The 17,989-nt window shown below is 48.7% G+C and overlaps 1 protein-coding gene across 1 annotated transcript in view; it reads left to right on the top strand.

Annotated features, from left to right (window-relative positions):
- The window catches only part of Csmd1 (CUB and Sushi multiple domains 1), a 1,328,246-nt gene that overhangs the window by 929,567 nt on the left and 380,690 nt on the right, over positions 1 to 17,989 (top strand). Inside the window, exon 11 of the mRNA XM_077109222.1 lies at positions 3,559 to 3,662. Within this exon, the coding sequence (XP_076965337.1) occupies positions 3,559 to 3,662 (104 nt within the window). The remainder of the gene's footprint in view (positions 1 to 3,558; positions 3,663 to 17,989) is intronic.

Raw genomic sequence — 17,989 nt, 5'->3', positions numbered from 1 at the left:
GCCCAGGGCTCTGCCAGGCCCGTTGCCCGAGGCTGTTCAGCCTTCCCACAGGCTGGGGGTGGGAGTGAGGTCCTGGTGGTCTGCACTTCTCCTTTGGGAACTTCCTTGTCAGCCCAGCACTCCTGGACCCTCCTGGGCCCTCCTGGGCCCTCCTGGGAGTGGACTCTGCTGCTCCTGTAAGGAGCTCAGCTGCGTAACAGTGCACCCTGGGGCCGCACAAGTCAAGCTGTCTCAGAGCCAGAGCTGGAGTCCAGGACCCAGGCAGCTTCCCTCCTGCCTCCTGTTCACAGAGGGCACCTGCGGGCTGGGTGCTCCCACACTGGCAGGGCCAGGTCTCTCTGGCCTCCTTGGCAGGGCCCTGGTCCTCACGTGGCTCCACCCTCAGCCTTTGAGGACCTCTCAGAGGCCCCACATCATCCTGTCACCACCAGGGGATGACATCTCAGTGTGCGGGTCTTGACCACACAAACACGCAGACCACGGCAAAGCGCTGCCGAGCGCAGGGCGCCTCGAGCGTGGGGACAGTACAGCAGTCTCAGAGCCCTGGGGTCCTCTGAACAGAGACTCTGCTGTCACGGCTGGTCCCTGGGTTTGGCCTTCACCGGGAGTGCAGAGACCTGGTGGTCAGAAGACACCGTGCAGGGAGGACCCTGGAGTTCCCTCAGGCCCCCTGGTGGGGCCATTGCCTAGTGCCTAGATTTCCTAGGATGGTGCGAGTGTACCCTGCGGGGACCCTGAGGTCGCCAGGTCCCAGGTGCTCCTCTTAGTGTTGACACAGGTGTTAAGGAACCCACCCCACTTGCTTTCTTTACATCCCTCCCCACTCCTTTATTAGGAAAGGTAAGGAACGGTTAGGAAAAAACACTGTGGGGACCCTCCAAGAAGGGGTTATCAAGAGGGATATCAAGGGAAAACATTGCACATTAGTTTAGAGGCTTTTTTATTTTTTAACGTAGAGTTCATTTTGTACTAATTATGTGAAATAAATTACCCTCTGATAGCAAGATAGCAGTCTTCAATAATCAAAACTATGGCTTTTTTAGCATCTAAAGGCTTTACTTATTCTATAAAATAACCTCTACTTAACTGGTGTATCCAATTTACTATGCTCTACATAAAACTATGCATAATCATATTATGCTTGGTGTGTAGCAATCTTTCCTTCCAAGTCCTATACCAAAGTGAAAGAAAATACAGATAATATTAATTTATTTAAAAATCATCACATTATACCACTTCTGCTTTATTCTTGATTTACCCAAATGTCTTTTGCATGAAAGCATAGAATGCATTTCTAGCAGTCCAAGGAAATTTTAAGTCAGAGGCAGAGATGTAGACCCAGGAAAGATCATTCCTTCATGTGATACCGTTTTGTACTTCCAGGTAGCTAGAGAGGGAGGGGTTGTAGATCAGGCAGCTGAAATGGCTCATCTTCTCAACCCACCTGCTTGTACCTGGAACACGCCGGTGACCCCAGTAACGCCTCTTGCACCAGCTGAATGGCTACATTTAGTCTCAGAACAGGTTTTGGTACAAAGTTAGCATTTAGGGACAAATGGATCTGCACCTTGCACTTTTAACAATGCAGAGCCTTGAGGGGTACAGTGGCCGGGCAGACAAGGTGTGGGAGGGACAGATACCCAGTGGCTAAATGTCACCATGTCATCCACAAGTTAAAATGCATTATCCTATCAGCCTCTCTTCATTTACCTCTCTGAATGGGAAGTTCAATTAAAATATAGAAACTTCTTTCACAATCCCATGTTTATCGAAGGCTACATTTTTTGATAGACTGCAGGTGTCATAGAGGGACCTGAGCCTGTGTTTTCCCTTTCTACCAAGCCTCAGTAGCAAGGAGTTCAGATGTCCAGTAGGCAAGGGCTACTGCCGAGTGTGGAGACTGGACTCTGTGGAGACCCCGCGGCAGCCTTCTCCTTCCTGGAAGAGTGGGAAACGGTCAAATGCACTGAGGTGGTGCTGCCCAACCTGCAACTTGTTATGCACTGGCCCCCAGGGCCCTGGAGCCTGATGCAGTATCACAGCCTGGCTCCAAGGCCCTGGGCAAGGCCCCTGAGTAAACTCGACAGGAAAGGAACGGGACCACCAGGTCTTAGAGAAGTCCCTCTGGCTCTCCTTGGACAAGGTCGCCCCTAAACAGAACTGCGCCAGAGAAGGCAGACTACAGCTGCCATGGGTGCTCCGTGTGATGTTCAGGATTTATGCAGATCAGCAATGTGATCACCCCACACTTGTTTCCTGACAGAGCGCTAGAATGACATATCCATATAAACACTGCAATTTGAAACACTAGTTTTTAAAACAAATTATAATGGGTATGTCACTAATTTTAGTTAGAATTTCAAATACCAAAAATAATGTATTCCTTATTAGCATTGATTGGAAAAGCACCTGTTCAGGCCCCGGGAGCACTGCACACATTGAACTGAGCATTCCGTGTTGTCACCTTCTCTCTCCTGCCAAGTTTAACAGAGACTTGAGGGGTAAGCTTCCAAGTTTCAGCTTTACGCAGAAATAGCTCCCAAAATGTGCTTCCAACATTATGAGTTGTGTGTTTTCATTCCTTCCTCCTGTCTTCCTCCTGCCCTGCATGTCTGTTTCTCTTCCACCCGTCCGTCTATCTGATATCTGTCTATCTTCCATCTATCAACAATCATTCATCATCTACCCACCTATTACCTATCCCCCATCTCTGTATAGCCTATCCATCCATCATCTATCCATCATCTATTTATTTATCCACATATCATCTCTCTATCATCTACCACTTATCTAACATGATCTATTTCTCTTCCTTCAACACTGTGGTACTCAGTGTTCTAGACTAATTTCAGGATATCGCTGGCTGTCTTTCTCTTTACTCACAATATGAGTCAACAAACATTTTTTTTTTTCTTTCGGGGGAAAGTTTCCTGTGACCTACAGAGTTTTTTAAATGTGTATATAGATGAAGAGGCTCGGGGTAGAGCACTTGCCTAGCGCACATGAGGTCCTAGGTTGCATTCTCAGTACTGGGGCAAGAGGCAGGAAAAGTAAAGTAGAAATAAACTTCAAGGCTTTGTAAGCAATGAGTTGTTGGGGCAACTTGGAGTCAGAAAGACCTTTTTATAAAAAGTTCATAGTGAAAAATTAAATCACATTAAAAACATTGACGTGGGGTGTTCTTGGTGTCCTCAAAACATGCCTTATTAACTGCAATCAATGTCTCTTTTGATCTTATGTTGTGTGGTTAGTCTAAACAACCTAAATTTTAAAATAGATTTTTGCTGGATATTGACTTAAAGTATGGTCATGGTTAACCTTCATTTTATAGTGAGGAATAAATAACTTGGAAGAAATAGAAATTTAGAATTCTATAAATGTCTGCTAATTAAAGACACTAGAATTTATGCAGTTATCCCTGCAGGTACTTAAAGAAGCTTGCAGATCATCTTTGATCCATTGGCATTAAGGAGGAAACTCTGGTCTAGAGCAGGGTGTGCAACAGGAAGAGTGGCGGAAGCTCCCTCTGCTCAGTAACTGTCTGTGCTTTGCATCCAGGTCATCAAGCTCGCCTTTGAAGAGTTTGAGTTGGAAAGAGGGTACGACACCCTGACAGTAGGGGACGCCGGGAAGGTGGGGGACACCAGATCCGTCTTGTATGTGTGAGTATGTCCCTTTTCTTCTCCTGTAAATGTGGTATTGCATGGCAAACGCGGGCGTGCTCAGGGCTCCGCTTCAGGTGGTGCACAGTGCGGAGCTGGCTGTCTAACGGCCTCCCGAGGGACTTTGCAGAAGTACTACTTGCAGATTGTTTTAACTTTATCAACTGTTTTTCCAAAATTAAAAAAAGAAATATGTTTAAAGCAAACAAAGAGCACACACAGAGAAGGCAAAAGGTGGAAATACGAGTTTTTGCATTCAACGCCTCCCTCAGCCTCTCTTTGTGCTTCCCCGTGGTTTTATGTTATCAGGTGCTTTTGGACGTAGACATAGTTTTTGGAATAACGTTCTCCAGAAACCCTTGCATGCTGGAAAGCTACAGAGCCAGCAGTTATTCTAGAGAAATACTTTTGGGGTAGCTCCCTGCGTACTCCAGAACCCTATGCCCAGAGTCTTGGCACAAACAGCAGCTGCCCTGGAGTGACTATCTCCAGAAGGCTCCTTCTTCTTACACCTGCACCTGGTGTCTGTCTCTCCTGCAGCTCTACTCACCCACCACTTTGGCTACGCCCCTGTGTGAGGTCTTGCAGACAGGTTTTGACAGTTTTTATTATAACTGTTTTATCAAAATCAAAAGTATGATTTGGGGGCATTCTTCCTCATTAATCAATGATTTTAGCACAGAGAAAAATATCTTCCTGTCTCATTCATCAGAGAGCATCAGGGACTAGCTCTTAAGTCCATGGGCCCAGAAACTTCATTTGTTAATGGGGAGCTATTTATCTGCAGGGTTTTCACCTCTTTTCTTAGTGTGCCTGTATGTTGCTGAAGATCTCCCTTTATGTGTGAGGAAGTCGCCCCTGAGAACATCTACATATTATTTTTCTAGAAAAGGAATGTTATCAAGCTCACTCCTTTCTTTACGGATTACTTAGGAGACAGTTCACATTTTGAAAGTCTGAGCACCCTGTCTATGCTTTACAAATTTATGGGCCTGCAGTAGGCTGCCCTGGGGCCTCTGTCTTTCATTTGCTGTGTTTTGAACATCTTTGCAAATGAGCATCTATTTCTATCATCTTCCCATTGGCCGGTTCCACTCAGTGCTATTGATAATTAGACTCATGTCCCTGGCTCAGGACCTAGGACAGGTTCACCAACAGCACCTGGTGCTGCTGAGCCTCTCTAGTGCAGCGTGCTCTGTGCTGAGTGCCCCGGGCACACTTCCTTATCTGTGTGCTGGAGAAGTACCTGGCTAGGGAGCTTCTCACCATCAGAGTCTCACCACGTGAGTGAGTATGCATTGCTTGAATCCAAGGTCTTGCTTGTTGTCCGCACACATGTAATAGCTGTGGCTCGAGCTGGTTCTCCTCACAGCCTTTGCCCCCCGAACCCTCTCTGATTTCACAAGCAGCTCTGTGGTCCACCTCTCTGCCCACCTGCATCGCCTGGCTGACTCACTTGCCTTCAGGACTTCAACAGAGCATGTCCAGGGTGAGGGGTTCTTCAGCCACTTGGTTCTGTGTCCCCAGCCACCCTGGACCCTGATGTGCCATGCTCATGCCCCACAGTAGAACAGGGAGGGCCACATTCCCCAGACTCTTACCAAGCAGTCACGTTCCTCTCTGAATCACTAGAGGAAAATTGCATTTCCTCAACTTTGCAAACACAGAGTCCCAGCAGCGGGAGGCCAGGCATGAAGCTGGTGAACCTCGGATCTGGGGCTGGGTACACTGCCAGGTTGGGCTGGCACATACGGGACACAGAGCTGCAGGCAGAAACAGGGAGTTTGGGCTCCGACTCTGCTAGTTACTGTCTCTGTGACCCTGAGGGAAGTCATTTTACCTCTCCGTACCTCTGTTTTCATGGCTATAAAATATGTATAATAAACTTTTCCTGCCTGTGGTAAGGAGAAAAATGAAATAATGCATGTGAAAGCTCAGGAGAGCTAATAAATGTAACCCCATGTAAAATAGCTTTATTATTACCATAACATCTAATTTAAGAAAGGATGTCACTAAAATAAATGAAGGAAATTTTTAAATAAATGCAAAATTTAAAATATAAATGCAGCAAGTTAATGTCCTATAAAATCCCTTAGGTTACTGTTAAGGGTCTAAAATCATACACTCATTTTTTTAATGCTGCTTGTTGTTAGGAAAGCAATGGCGAGCTATATATTACAATGACATCCGTGTTATTAGGGCCTCTTCTCAATAGCTGGAATCTATACAGGAAAAGCTAAATGGCCAACTGAATCAAACTGAGGTGCCCTTTGGGAAGCATAACGTAACCAGGACCAGTTGGGCATTTCATCAGCCGCCGCAGAGCAAAGAAGAGCCACTGACTTGTTTCCTCAGTGAACCAAATTACGGGAAGAGAAGAGTCAGAGGCTCCCCGCTGGTTTCTGGAACAAACAGGTAATTTCAGACAATGCATCAGCCAACATTCTAGGCACTTACATGCCAGCTGATGTTCTCAGCATGGAGTTCATGATCCAATTGGAGAAATGACAGATGTGTGGGACCATCTAACTAGCAGACAGCACACAGAACCCAGGGTCTCAAGACACACACCTCAGATCACACAGGCATTAAAAATCTCCTTTAGGGCCCAACGGCATCCACTGCCATCAACCTCGTGTCTCAGGTTCCCTTTGTGAGGGCCTCTGGGATTCTGGACCCATGTGGGAAGAGAGATGGCCTAAAAATGAGATAAGTCACCCTAAGTGTGGTATTTAAAATTCTCATTTCTGTTAATGGTCTTTTATTTTCTCAACTTTCATGATACCAAAAAAAAACCCTCAAGTGAACGTCAAGGGGCCTTCAGTACCCCCAGGCTTCCCTGAGATGGATGAATGTACTCAGGTTCTTTTTCCAGAGCAGCAGAACCAAGAGAAAATCAAATTACTTACTTAACAAATCTCTGTTGAGCTCTTTGCAAGAATATATATTGATGATTTTCTTGAATTTAATTTGCAGACCGCATGGGGCGATATCTGCTCACCTGGCCTCCCTCTGGCCATGACAGTCATTAACTGGTGGTAACTGGAGATTGCATTAGCTCAGGATGTACTGGGGACTGCAGGCACAGGATGTGGTTTTAATGTCCAGCCTCTGCCAGGACGAACAGTCCCCTGAGGGAGCTCTGTGTGAGCAGGAGTGAGGATTAGCAGACAGGATGTGGTGGGGCTAATCCATCCTGTGGGACCTGCTCCTAAGGAGCCCCAGTCCTGTGTGGCCTGTGCTTCCCCCACTGTTTCCTTCTGGTTCTGGGCTGAAGGGCCACACTCTGCCTTTATTAGAAGATGCCTGGACAGATGCACCAGGGCAGACCCTAAACACAGAGATTTGTGTGTTTCTATGTCTTTGATATTATCACAAGAGTCAGTCACCACACATCCAGGCCACAGAAGATCACCTCAGCAGTTTATGTCAGGAAAAAAGAAAGATAACTCTTAGATCATCTTTCAATAGAAAGGCTGCTTTTCATTACTAGAAATTATGGCTACAGATCAATCCAAATAGACATTGGGTCCTTGGAGCTCTGACCCACACTTCATGTTATTGTTCTCACAATGACACAGCCTCCGAGCCTGGGTCCTCTGTAGTGTGTGTGGCCTCTGAACCTGGCTCCTCTGTAGTGTGTGTGGCCTCTGAACCTGGCTCCACTGTAGTGTGTGTGGCCTCTGAGCCTGGCTCCACTGTAGTGTGTGTGGCCTCTGAGCCTGGCTCCACTGTAGTGTGTGTGGCCTCTGAACTGGCTCCACTGTAGTGTGTGTGGCCTCTGAACCTGAGTCCACTGTAGTGTGTGTGGCCTCTGAACTGGCTCCACTGTAGTGTGTGTGGCCTCTGAACCTGAGTCCACTGTAGTGTGTGTGGCCTCTGAACTGGCTCCACTGTAGTGTGTGTGGCCTCTGAACCTGGGTCCTCTGTAGTGTGTGTGGCCTCTGAACCTGGCTCCTCTGTAGTGTGTGTGGCCTCTGAACCTGGCTCCACTGTAGTGAGTGTGGCCTCTGAGCCTGGCTCCACTGTAGTATGTGTGGCCTCTGAACCTGAGTCCACTGTAGTGTGTGTGGCCTCTGAACTGGCTCCACTGTAGTGTGTGTGGCCTCTGAACCTGAGTCCACTGTAGTGTGTGTGGCCTCTGAACCTGAGTCCACTGTAGTGTGTGTGGCCTCTGAACCTGGCTCCTCTGTAGTGTGTGTGGCCTCTGAACCTGGCTCCACTGTAGTGTGTGTGGCCTCTGAGCCTGGCTCCACTGTAGTGTGTGTGGCCTCTGAACCTGAGTCCACTGTAGTGTGTGTGGCCTCTGAACTGGCTCCACTGTAGTGTGTGTGGCCTCTGAACCTGGCTCCACTGTAGTGTGTGGCCTCTGAACCTGGCTCCACTGTAGTGTGTGTGGCCTCCGAACCTGGGTCCACTTTGGCGCAGCCTGTGAACCTGGTCTCACTCTAGCACAGATCACAGTTAAGTGATGGCTCTGTTCTTGACTCAAAGTTTACATGCCATTTTCTTCTCCTTCTCTGCTTCTTATCTAGAAGCTTCTTTGAGTGATTCTTCAAAGAAATATTTATTAGATACCAAGTAGTATGGTAGGACTCAACAGGAAAAAGGGAGGATGATCCATGGTGAGGAGTGAGCAGCTTCCTCATAGGCGCTTTCTGTCCTGAGTGTAGAAATACAGGCTCCACAGCAGTGCGAACAGCGACTCTCCACTTCATATGGCACCCCGTCGGAAGCACGTGGCCCTCCTGGCACATTTATCTGTTGGTTTTAGCCTGGGATGGAAAAGGTCACAGAATCTTAAAAGTTTCTTAACATTTATTTTGTTAGGTTCTAGTAAAATGTTCCAATTCTAGGTAAATTTTGGTTGTGTTTGTAGATTTTTAAAATTCCTTTGTGCCTACAAAGCAGCCTACTCATAAAATGTACAAGTTTAAAAAAAAAGTTCAATATGAAAAATATCCATGGATATTGAGTTATGCAGCCTTAGGTCACCGTGACCAAACTATTCTCCATGGACAGCTTAAAGGAGGGAGGTTTCCTCTGGCTCAGGGTTTCAGAGGGCCATCCCATGGACGAAGGGCTCCATAGCTCTGGCCCGAGGTGAGGCAGAACCTCAGGGCAGAGGACACCATGGAGAACAGCGGCTTGGTCACAGTGGCCTGGAAGCTGGAAGGGGAAGAGGGTGGGGGTGGGCTGGGGACAAGAGAAAGCCCTCCGTGGTCCACCCCTAGGGACTCCTCCTCCAACCAGGCCCACCAGCAGACGGCTCCCACCTCCTGCCAGTCGACCCTTCCAATTAGTAGCACATCAGATGGACTGTCCTGGGCTGAGGTCGGGGCCCTGGTGATCTGAGCACTCCTAAAGACCTCTCTGGACATCACTTTCTGGGGACCAAGTCTTCAACTCGCACACATGTGGGGGACATTCCAGACTTGAATCTTAACAGATATTAAGAGTGAGTAGTTAAAAAACCTGTGGACCTACGTAATTTCAGAAAATTTACAAGCCCTACATTGAGATTCTTTGAACCCCTAGCAACACATAAAAGCTCCAAGAACTCTGAAAACACCCACGTGTGATTCGGCACTGAGAGAGGCCTTCCGCCTGTGGAGTGTGCGTCATGTGTGCCTCTTTGGAATTCGCTGTGGAGATACTGCCTTCTGTGTGGAGAACCACAGCAGCTCTTCGCGTGTGCAGACAGGACTGATGGGAGTGCGTATCCTCTGCAATTAGACGGCGGCTGCTCTGTAAGCTGTTTCTGCAGTGTGACTTGAGTGTACCTCAGGGACGTGGACCCCGTCAGGCAGAGCAGCCCAGCCTTTGGGGGCCATGTGTGACTTCTGTGTAGTTGCTGGTAAAACCCTGGTTACTTTCCTGTCGATAGAGAGTCTTTACACCAGGGCAGGAGCTCTGGATCCCTGGGAGCACGGGACAGGGTCAGGACCAGCTCGCCCAAGTCACATAGGACTGAGTGACCACAGGCCACCTTCATTGTGCTCTCTGGACTCCCTTTGTGTTCTGGGTTCTCAGTTCCCACTACCCTGACGTGGGAAATACAGGCCACATTGTGACACTCAGGATTCCAATGCCAGCCCCTGCAGAGGGTCTGGGGAGGCAAGGTAACCCAGAGATGCTGCGGGCTCACGGAACTTTGTCTTCAGCAGTGGATTTGCCATTGGGCAAAAGATGCCACAGATCCCCAGGAACACTCAGTCTCAAGGCAGCCCTGGAAATGACCTGGCGGCAAGCTCAGGTCCCAATAGCCTGAGCCAGCAGTAAGAGACCTTCCAGCTGGCCTGGCTGTACATCACAAGCATCACCCAACATGGCTTTCTCTAAAGGAGCCAACAAACACAAGCCTGTCAGCCTGAGGAGCCTGGGGTCTCTGCATGATTCATCAGTCAAGAGCACTTCAAGTGTTGTGTTTTTTGATATTAAATTAACTTTAAAGAGAGATTTGTCTTTGGGGAGAATGATATGTGCATTTAAAAGAGCAAGCAGCCGCATTTCTAGTGCTAAAGTCCTGCTCCCTGCCCTCTGCCGTTCAACCTCCAACACGGCTAGGTCAAATACAAGGGGAAATGAAAAGTGGTTCTAAAATTGTGAAGAGCACAAAAGGAAGGTATTATTCTATCACTGTGATTATCATTTCTGCCCCAATATAACAAACCGTCAGCGTTCTGCAGGACTCGGATTCGAGGACCACCATGGAACATGTAGGAGGAAGGAGGAAGACGCTGAAGCACACCCAGCATCTCCTCGGGTGTCCCTGGACACACACGGCAGTGTCTGCTGCTGGCTAGATGTCGACGAGGTCAGCCCTGAACAATGGCTGCCAAGGAAGGAGGCTGTCTGGCCTACAGCCAAGCCCACGGTGAGGACACAGACCCCCGCCCAGCTTGGCCAGTCTCCTCAGTGGACACCTTTACAAAACCTCACACCCAGGATGTTGACATTAGGGCAGCCCACGGGTGTCCCCAGAGTCCTCGTTTTACTTGAATCTACAGAAACCAGTCACCTATTTAGATTTTTCCTTCCACCCCAGAGGAGGTGCAGATAATTCCCTCTGCCACGGCTCCTCCTCTTTCCGGTTTCAGTCACATCCACCTCCCAAGCCTCTCTCCCTTTCCCTGACCCCGGACCCCAGCTCTCACAGGCCATTACAAGGTGCTGTGCAGCTGGGGTCACACAGGCAGTGGCCTGTCCTGCCTGACTTTCCCCATGTGCTCCTGGTATTCCGCGGCATGCACCACAGATTCTTCAGCACCCGCCCGCTAAGGGACTTCTGGGTTGGGTCCCGTTCTTTACTATTGTGCTACGAACATTTCTGTAACCATGAGCTTTTATTTCTCTTGGAAAAATACCTAGGTGTGTGATTGCTGGATGGCACGTTAGCTGAGTGTTTAGTTTCCTAAGACACCGCCAAAGTGCTTCCCAGAGCGGCTCTGTCACTTCTCACTCTCACCCTCGCTCCAGGTGACCCAGTTCCTCACACCTGCACAGGCTTGGCATTGTCACTGTTTCTCTGCTCTGATAGGTTTCTAGTGATATCTCTTGTGGTCTCGGTTTTCACTTCCCTGGTGGCCAAGGTGCTGGACACCTTGCCTGTGCTGCTCCCCATTGGCACACTCACCTGGGCACTGGGTCTGCGATGTCTTTCTCCAGTCCCTTGCATTTGCTGAGTGTTTACTTTGAGGATTCTTTGTATATTTGAGATAAATGATCTCTTTTGCTTGTGTTGATGAGGTCTAATGGAGGTTGTGCATGGGTGTGCTTTGGTGTCGGGCCTGAGGACTCTGTCCAGTATGAGAGTCCAGCAACGCTCCAGTGGGCATTTTCTTACAATTTGTGCAGCTTTCCAGTTTACCCTGAAAGCTCCTCCCCATTTGAGCTAGTTTTTATGTAAGGTCCTTGGCGTAGGTTGGGCTCAACGTTCCTCCCTGCAATCTGCATCTCAGTTTCCATAGCACCATTTTTGAAAGGACCGTCCTTCATCCATTGAATGGGTTTTGTGCCTTTATCAAAACCCAGGGGTGTGTTAGTGGGGGTCATTCCTGGGTTCTCTGTTCTGTGTCACTACCAAGTCTAGTTCTCTACCCAGACCACACATTTGTGACCTGGTGGCCATGGTGAGTGATGCTGTCACAGTGGTGTCTCTCACTGCTGTTCAGCGTCGAGTATCCTGGCTGCTGCAGGGCCCGGGCCATTCCACTAAGCTTGAGCGTAGCCTGGTGCGTGTGACCAAGCCCTTGCTGGGGCTGTGATGGGAACTGCTTTCCTGGAGAGGGCTGACGTGCTCACCACATGGTCCTCCCGTCCTTGAGCACATGCTCTTCCGATGTCAGCCAAGACGGAGCAGCATTTTCCTTCTTGAGCTTGCTCCGAAGGCGGGTTCCCTCGGTGGAGTGTCCGGGTTAGTTGGCCTTGTGTAGAGGTAGTCCAGTTCCTCTTGTGGTGCAGTCGATTTCTTCACACATTGTTGGATTCAGTTCTCTGCATTTCATTGAGGGTGTTTGCATCTACATTCATTAAAGTGATTGATGTGTAGTTCTTTGCACCACTGTCTTTAGTTTTGGTATCAGATTAATACTGGCCTCATTAATGAATGATGAATCATTCTTCTTCTGTTTTCTGGAAGAATTCATGAAAGTTTGCTGTTAATTTTTCTATAAAAGTTTGATGCGATTCCCAGTGAAAACATCGGGGCCTGTAGACTTTATTTTGGGGGAACGTTTTAGTCATAACATGAAGTACTGTAACGGTTATAAGGCTTTGGGGATTCTTTGATCTTGGTTCAGTTTGGGCACTTTGTAGTTTTTGAAGAATCTGTCCATTTTTAGTAACTGGTTGAAATTACGAGCTTGAACGTGATCATCACATTTCCTTGTTATCCTCCTGATGGCTGCTGGATCTGTCGTAACCCTGGCTCTAAGCTCATGGGGGCGGCGGGTGGGGTCTGTGTCTTCCCAGGCACCTCTCTGCCGTCTTCCCCAGGGTTTGGCAGTCGAGCTGACTTCAGGAGGGTGGTCGGTCTCGCTGCTTCTCCTGTTTCTCTCACTGATTTCTGCTGGTCTCCCTCCTCTCGAGTTGGGCTTGCTGGCTCTGCCCGTCCTGGACCCTCCAGGGAGCAGTCCCAGCAGGTTCTCCTCCTCTGCTCTGGGTCCTGCTCAGCTGCAGTCCACGGTCACTTGGGATTTCACCCTCCCCTGAGTCTCCCCCTGCCCCTCCCTGTGGACACTAGGGATGGCATTTGGGGCTCACCTAGATAACCCTTAAGATTAAGGTCCTTATTTGGTGAGGCCCCTTGGGACCTAAAGAGGCACTCACTGGGCCGGGGCTGGGTGGACCTGGCGAGGCCAGGACAGTGACTCTGACCACCTGAGGTATGGAACCTGGCTGGCTTGTAAGTCTCCTTCCTTTCTGGATCCTGGATCCTTCCTTCCTCCCTGTCGCCAGAAGGTGTTGTGGTTTTTGCTTCTGTGGCTGAATGATCCGGAGCTCAGGGGGAAAAGCAGAGTGCTGTGTCCGGCAGCTCCCATTGCCCCCACCCCAGGTTCCTTCTCCTCCCTGATTCTATGTGAAGGGCTTCCTGAGCTCATCAGGAAAGGTGGGTGTGCTTCACCCTTAGCCCATGGGGACAGGTCTGGCCTGAGGGCTTTCAGATCTCCCTGCTTTGTGAGGATGAACGTGGTGAGCCCAGACCTCGTTGGTGGACTTGGCTTCTGCCCTGAGGGCCTCCCAGGGCCTCCTGGTGTCTCTCACACCAGCCTCTGGGCACCAGTTTGTTCTTCCTTGGCGTGGTCGAGGTTTTCTTTTTTTCTTTAGTTTCTAAAAATCACATTATGAGCTGGTCACGGTGACCCATGCCTGAAATCCCAGCAGCTCGGGAGGCTGAGGCAGGAGGATCGTGAGTTCAAAGCCAGCCTCAGCAACGGCAAGATGGTAAGCAACTCAGTGAGACCCTGTCTCTAAATAAGATGCAAAATAGGGCTGGAGATGGGGCTCACAAGAAGGCCCACTTGCCCTCTCTCCAGATGCTCTTCCACCCCCGCCCCCCTTCCTCTGGACCCTAGGACGCCTGGCAGGACCCAAAGGCAAGGCTTAGCCTACTTTGTCCTCTTCCTATGATCAGCCTCTCTCTGGGGCAGGGGACATATGGTGACTTCCCCTCCTTCCCCTTCACCCTGGTGTTGGTCCCTTCCAGCAAGGTGGATTTCAGTTTCTGTCTTCATACAGTTTAATTTCCAGAATTTCTTTTTAAAGGTAACTTCTCTTCAGTGAGACCTCTTTTTCCTCTTTCCACGTGTTTGGAAGGGATTTGGCAATGATCACTGCAGTGTTTGTAAGACAGCTGCTCCGAGGTCCTGGTCATGTAACTCCATCCTCTGACTCATCTCTGTTGCTGTTAGAGACCCTCCTTCCTCATCCCAGGGTGGTTTTCCCTCTTGTTGAGCGTGTCTGGTGGCTTTTCCTATTATGCAGGACATGCTGAGAACTATTTCCATCTGTTGTTTCAGCAGGCTCCTGTTCAGGCTCAGCTCTGGCTCAGCTGCTCCTGTGGCTGAGGTTCCAGGAGTTTCACCAGCAAAGTGTTCAAGGTGCTCTAGGTCGGCCTGTGGTCCTGGTGCAGAAGGTCCCCACTGTTCCCTGCCTGTGCTGGGCAGTGGAGAAGGGCTCCAGGCTGGCCGAGATGACCAACAGTGTGAGGAGATGTCTGTGGGTGTCCCCAACACCGCTCCCCAGTCCTGTTCCTGTGTCCTGGGAGGAGGAGGGAGCCTTGGCCCAGACCAGCAGAGCGTCTTCCTGGCTTTCTTCCTCAGAACCTTCCCAGTGGAGGGAGCCTCCTGTTCCCAGGGCAGGTGGAGGCTTCTCCTTGTGGCTTTCAGTCAATCTGTGTCCCTGGGCACCATATGCATGGGGGAGGGGTTCTGTTGCCTGGTCAGGAATGGGAAGCAGGGGGCTAGTGGCCTTCTGTTTGGGGAGCCCACAAAATACATTGCATCCTGCTGTCCCAGCTCCCAGGCCTGCTTCTTTCTGCTCATGTTCCCATGTGGCTCCTGGTAGCCTCTTGTGCTGTTTCCAAGGCTCAAGTGTGTTTTCTGGGGAGAGGGAATGAGTTAGAGTCTTCACATCCAGAGGAGGGGAGTCCACCTACTTTTGTAGTCTGGGCTACAGTCAGCAAAGGTCTATGAAATAACTTCACTTTGGGCCCCTCTTCTGTGTTCTGCTTTGATCTGTAAGATAAAAATGTTTGCATCAGGTATTTTTTATATAGTTCAATGTATGAACACTTGATAATCCTGATACTGGTTGGTGAATTTAAAGCAGAGTTTGCACGTGGTTGGTGTAACACACATCGTCTCCTGCACACCTGGCTAGAATGGTTTCCTGCTCCTTACAGGCAGACATCCCTGCTGAGACAGTACTTGAGTCAGAGAAGTGAGACCACAGCTCTGCTGACATCACTGTGATGCTGGTGGGAGCCAGAGTGACTCACCCTAGCCTCAACCTCCTGTGTGATAAGGTCAAAGCACACAATTCAGTACTGCGAGTGCTCTAGCCTCCTGAAGGGGTCACACAATATATGAACACAGAGAACCATAAATACTGCAGAATAGTTCAGGGTTAGGCCAGTTTTCATCTTCTGGATGGCAGTTACTTCTCAATTGCCCAATTTACAATTAAAGTGAGTATATTGAAGAGGAGCTGACAACTTTAATTTTGGGTATATGCCAGTAGAAAGCAGGTGCAATTTCCTGCAGGTGACATATTGCATCAGTTTTTATGTCTGGACAGTTTTGTGACATGTTCAGATTTTTGTCCTTCAGGATTTTGGAATTCTTTTTTTCTTTTGTAAACTACCATACAGTAAACAGTACCTTTGTGTGTAAAGAGTGATAAATGTGACTACCAGTACTTATTCATGTAAATCAGGACATAGAACAGTCTGTTTCCCCTGAAAACCATGGCCTACCTCTACAGTCACACCCTGTCCCACACCAGTCCTGAACTCCTGTCTATCCTCCATCACCGCAGTTTTGACTTTTTGATAATGTCACACAAATAGAAGTAGCCATCTGTCACCGTTGAGACTGCAAGTGAGAATGCACAGTGATAGACCATTTTGGAAAAGTAGCAGGTGGTTTCATATGAAGGTAAATACGCATTAGTCACATGAACCAGCAATCTCATCTCCAGGTATTACCAGAGGGAAATAACATTTCAGGTAAAGTTTAACCCTAAATATTCAGCTTCTGTAGTTCTAGTTGCCAACATTTAAGAACCACCGATACATGTGGTCATGGAAGGGGGACTTTGCTTGGCACTGCCAAAAAGAGCCATCAGGACAGCCAAGAACAAGCAAACTGCAGAGGGGGTGTGGAGAGAAACCTGGCTGGGTCCCAGCCCAGCTCTCTCATAGGAGCACTTCCTATGCCCTAGGACGAGGACGGCCCAGTGGAGCCTTTCAGCAGGGACCCGCGGGAGGACTTGCTGAGAAGGGAGACTGTGCAGCCTGGGTGCCGCCAAGCTTTCAGGAACCTGGCCCAGGCTAGATGCCATGTCATGCAAAGAGCCCTGGCTGGGAGAAGGAGCAGACGCCACTGGCTGCATCAGGGCTGGCTGTCTGCACTGCTTCTCCTTCCCCGGAACTGCCATTGACGCAGCTCGGCCCTCACTGACGGCGGAGCACAGGCACCCCCTCTGCTGGAAGGGTCGGAGGGTCAGGCCTGAAGAGTCCTCCACCACAGTGGATGTCATTCCCTGTCTCCTCGTCTGGGAGGGAGTTAATGACAGCCCTCCCACAGAACCCCAAGCACCAGGTCCTCAGTATGCTGCGCAGTGAGACCAAGGCCAGATCATTATTTGGAAATACAATTTTGCAGTCTAAGCATGCAGACAGTTAATGAGTGCAGTGCGAGTTGATTTATATTCCAAGTAATCATTTATTCAAAATAATATTCATGTTACATTCTATGCTGAGCGTGGGGACAAAAAGTTTCAGACCTGTTCCCAGACATGGCCAGCAGGAGCTCAGAGCCGGACGGAGGCCCTGCCGCAGCAGATGCCCACCTGAGGCCATCTGCTGAAGTGTGCAGGACTCTACAGTAACCTGGAGCAGAAGGCCTCCTCCCCCCAGGAAGAAAGACATGCCCAGTGAGGACCCTCCCAGTCATTGAAAATGCTCAGTGCCCCCCAGGATCCTAGTGCTGCATCAGGGACTCCAGGGAGCCCAACCTGCAGGCTGAAGGGTTCCAAGAATTTTGGAGAATTGTGGAAAGTCAGCGCGGCTGGAGCGAAGGAGTGGGGCTGGCCGGGGCCACCAAGGGGCTGCGGCAGGGGGCAGCGCTTCTCCTCCCCAAGCAAAGTGTGTCTAGTTCTCTAACACACAGACCAGATGACCTCGGGTGGCACTGGGTGCTGTTTTTTAAGTATAAATCAAAACATCATGTTCCATGGTGTCGATTTTGGAGAAAATGGTGCTGTTAGAAAAAGAAATTCCAAATAATGTGTGATGATATATGTTAAAGAATCGTATCAAGGCTAGCGTCTGTTGTGTTTTCCTTTTGCAAATCACTGTAAAAATCCTGTTTCAAACAGATAAGCAGCTGCAAGATAACGGCATTATTTGCTTCTTTGTTTTAAACAAGTCATCTGTGGTTGCTAGCAAATTAAACAAATTTTGCAAACCTCAAAGAGGAAATAAAAGGACACATTTTTGTTTCAAATGATTATAAAATAATCTGAAATTAAAAATATCAATTATAAAATATTTTTATTTTTGTATATTTTAAAAGCATTAGCTTTCAATAAATCAATTTTAAAATTAATTATAATGAATAATACAAATGTTTCCATATATATGGCAGTCAAATAAGTAAAGGTTTAAAATAAATTCTAAAAAGAATAATATACATAAACTTTGTGGGTAACAGGGCCACATATTAGCTTACTCAATTTCATAGGAATTCATGGAAAAAGATTGAATTGAAATCAAGTGCAGTGTGGACCTGCAGCAGGTTCCATATAGCTCTTCGAGGAGGTATGCCTCGGCCATGTAAGGCTCCCCAATGTCTGGGAACTTTCTACATGATAATCGCATTTTTAACAATTTAAAATTAAATCAAATGTCCAGGAGGGAAGAGCCAGGGGCTGGGTTTCAGGGAGATGTCACTGCGACTGGCGTGAGATGACCTGAAACATGGAAATGAAGAGAAGGAGTGGCACAGGGGTCTTAAAGGGGCCAAGCTGACCCTCCAGGATCACTTCCCAGCAGATAGGCAGGACAGCAGGAGGTGGAGTGACTCACGGGGGCAGGCGTCTGT

This window comes from Callospermophilus lateralis, chromosome 4, assembly GCF_048772815.1.
Source record: "Callospermophilus lateralis isolate mCalLat2 chromosome 4, mCalLat2.hap1, whole genome shotgun sequence".
NCBI classification, from domain to species: domain Eukaryota; kingdom Metazoa; phylum Chordata; class Mammalia; order Rodentia; family Sciuridae; genus Callospermophilus; species Callospermophilus lateralis.
The sequence above is the reverse complement of the archived record's forward strand: the minus strand, read 5'-3'. Positions and strand labels throughout refer to the sequence as shown.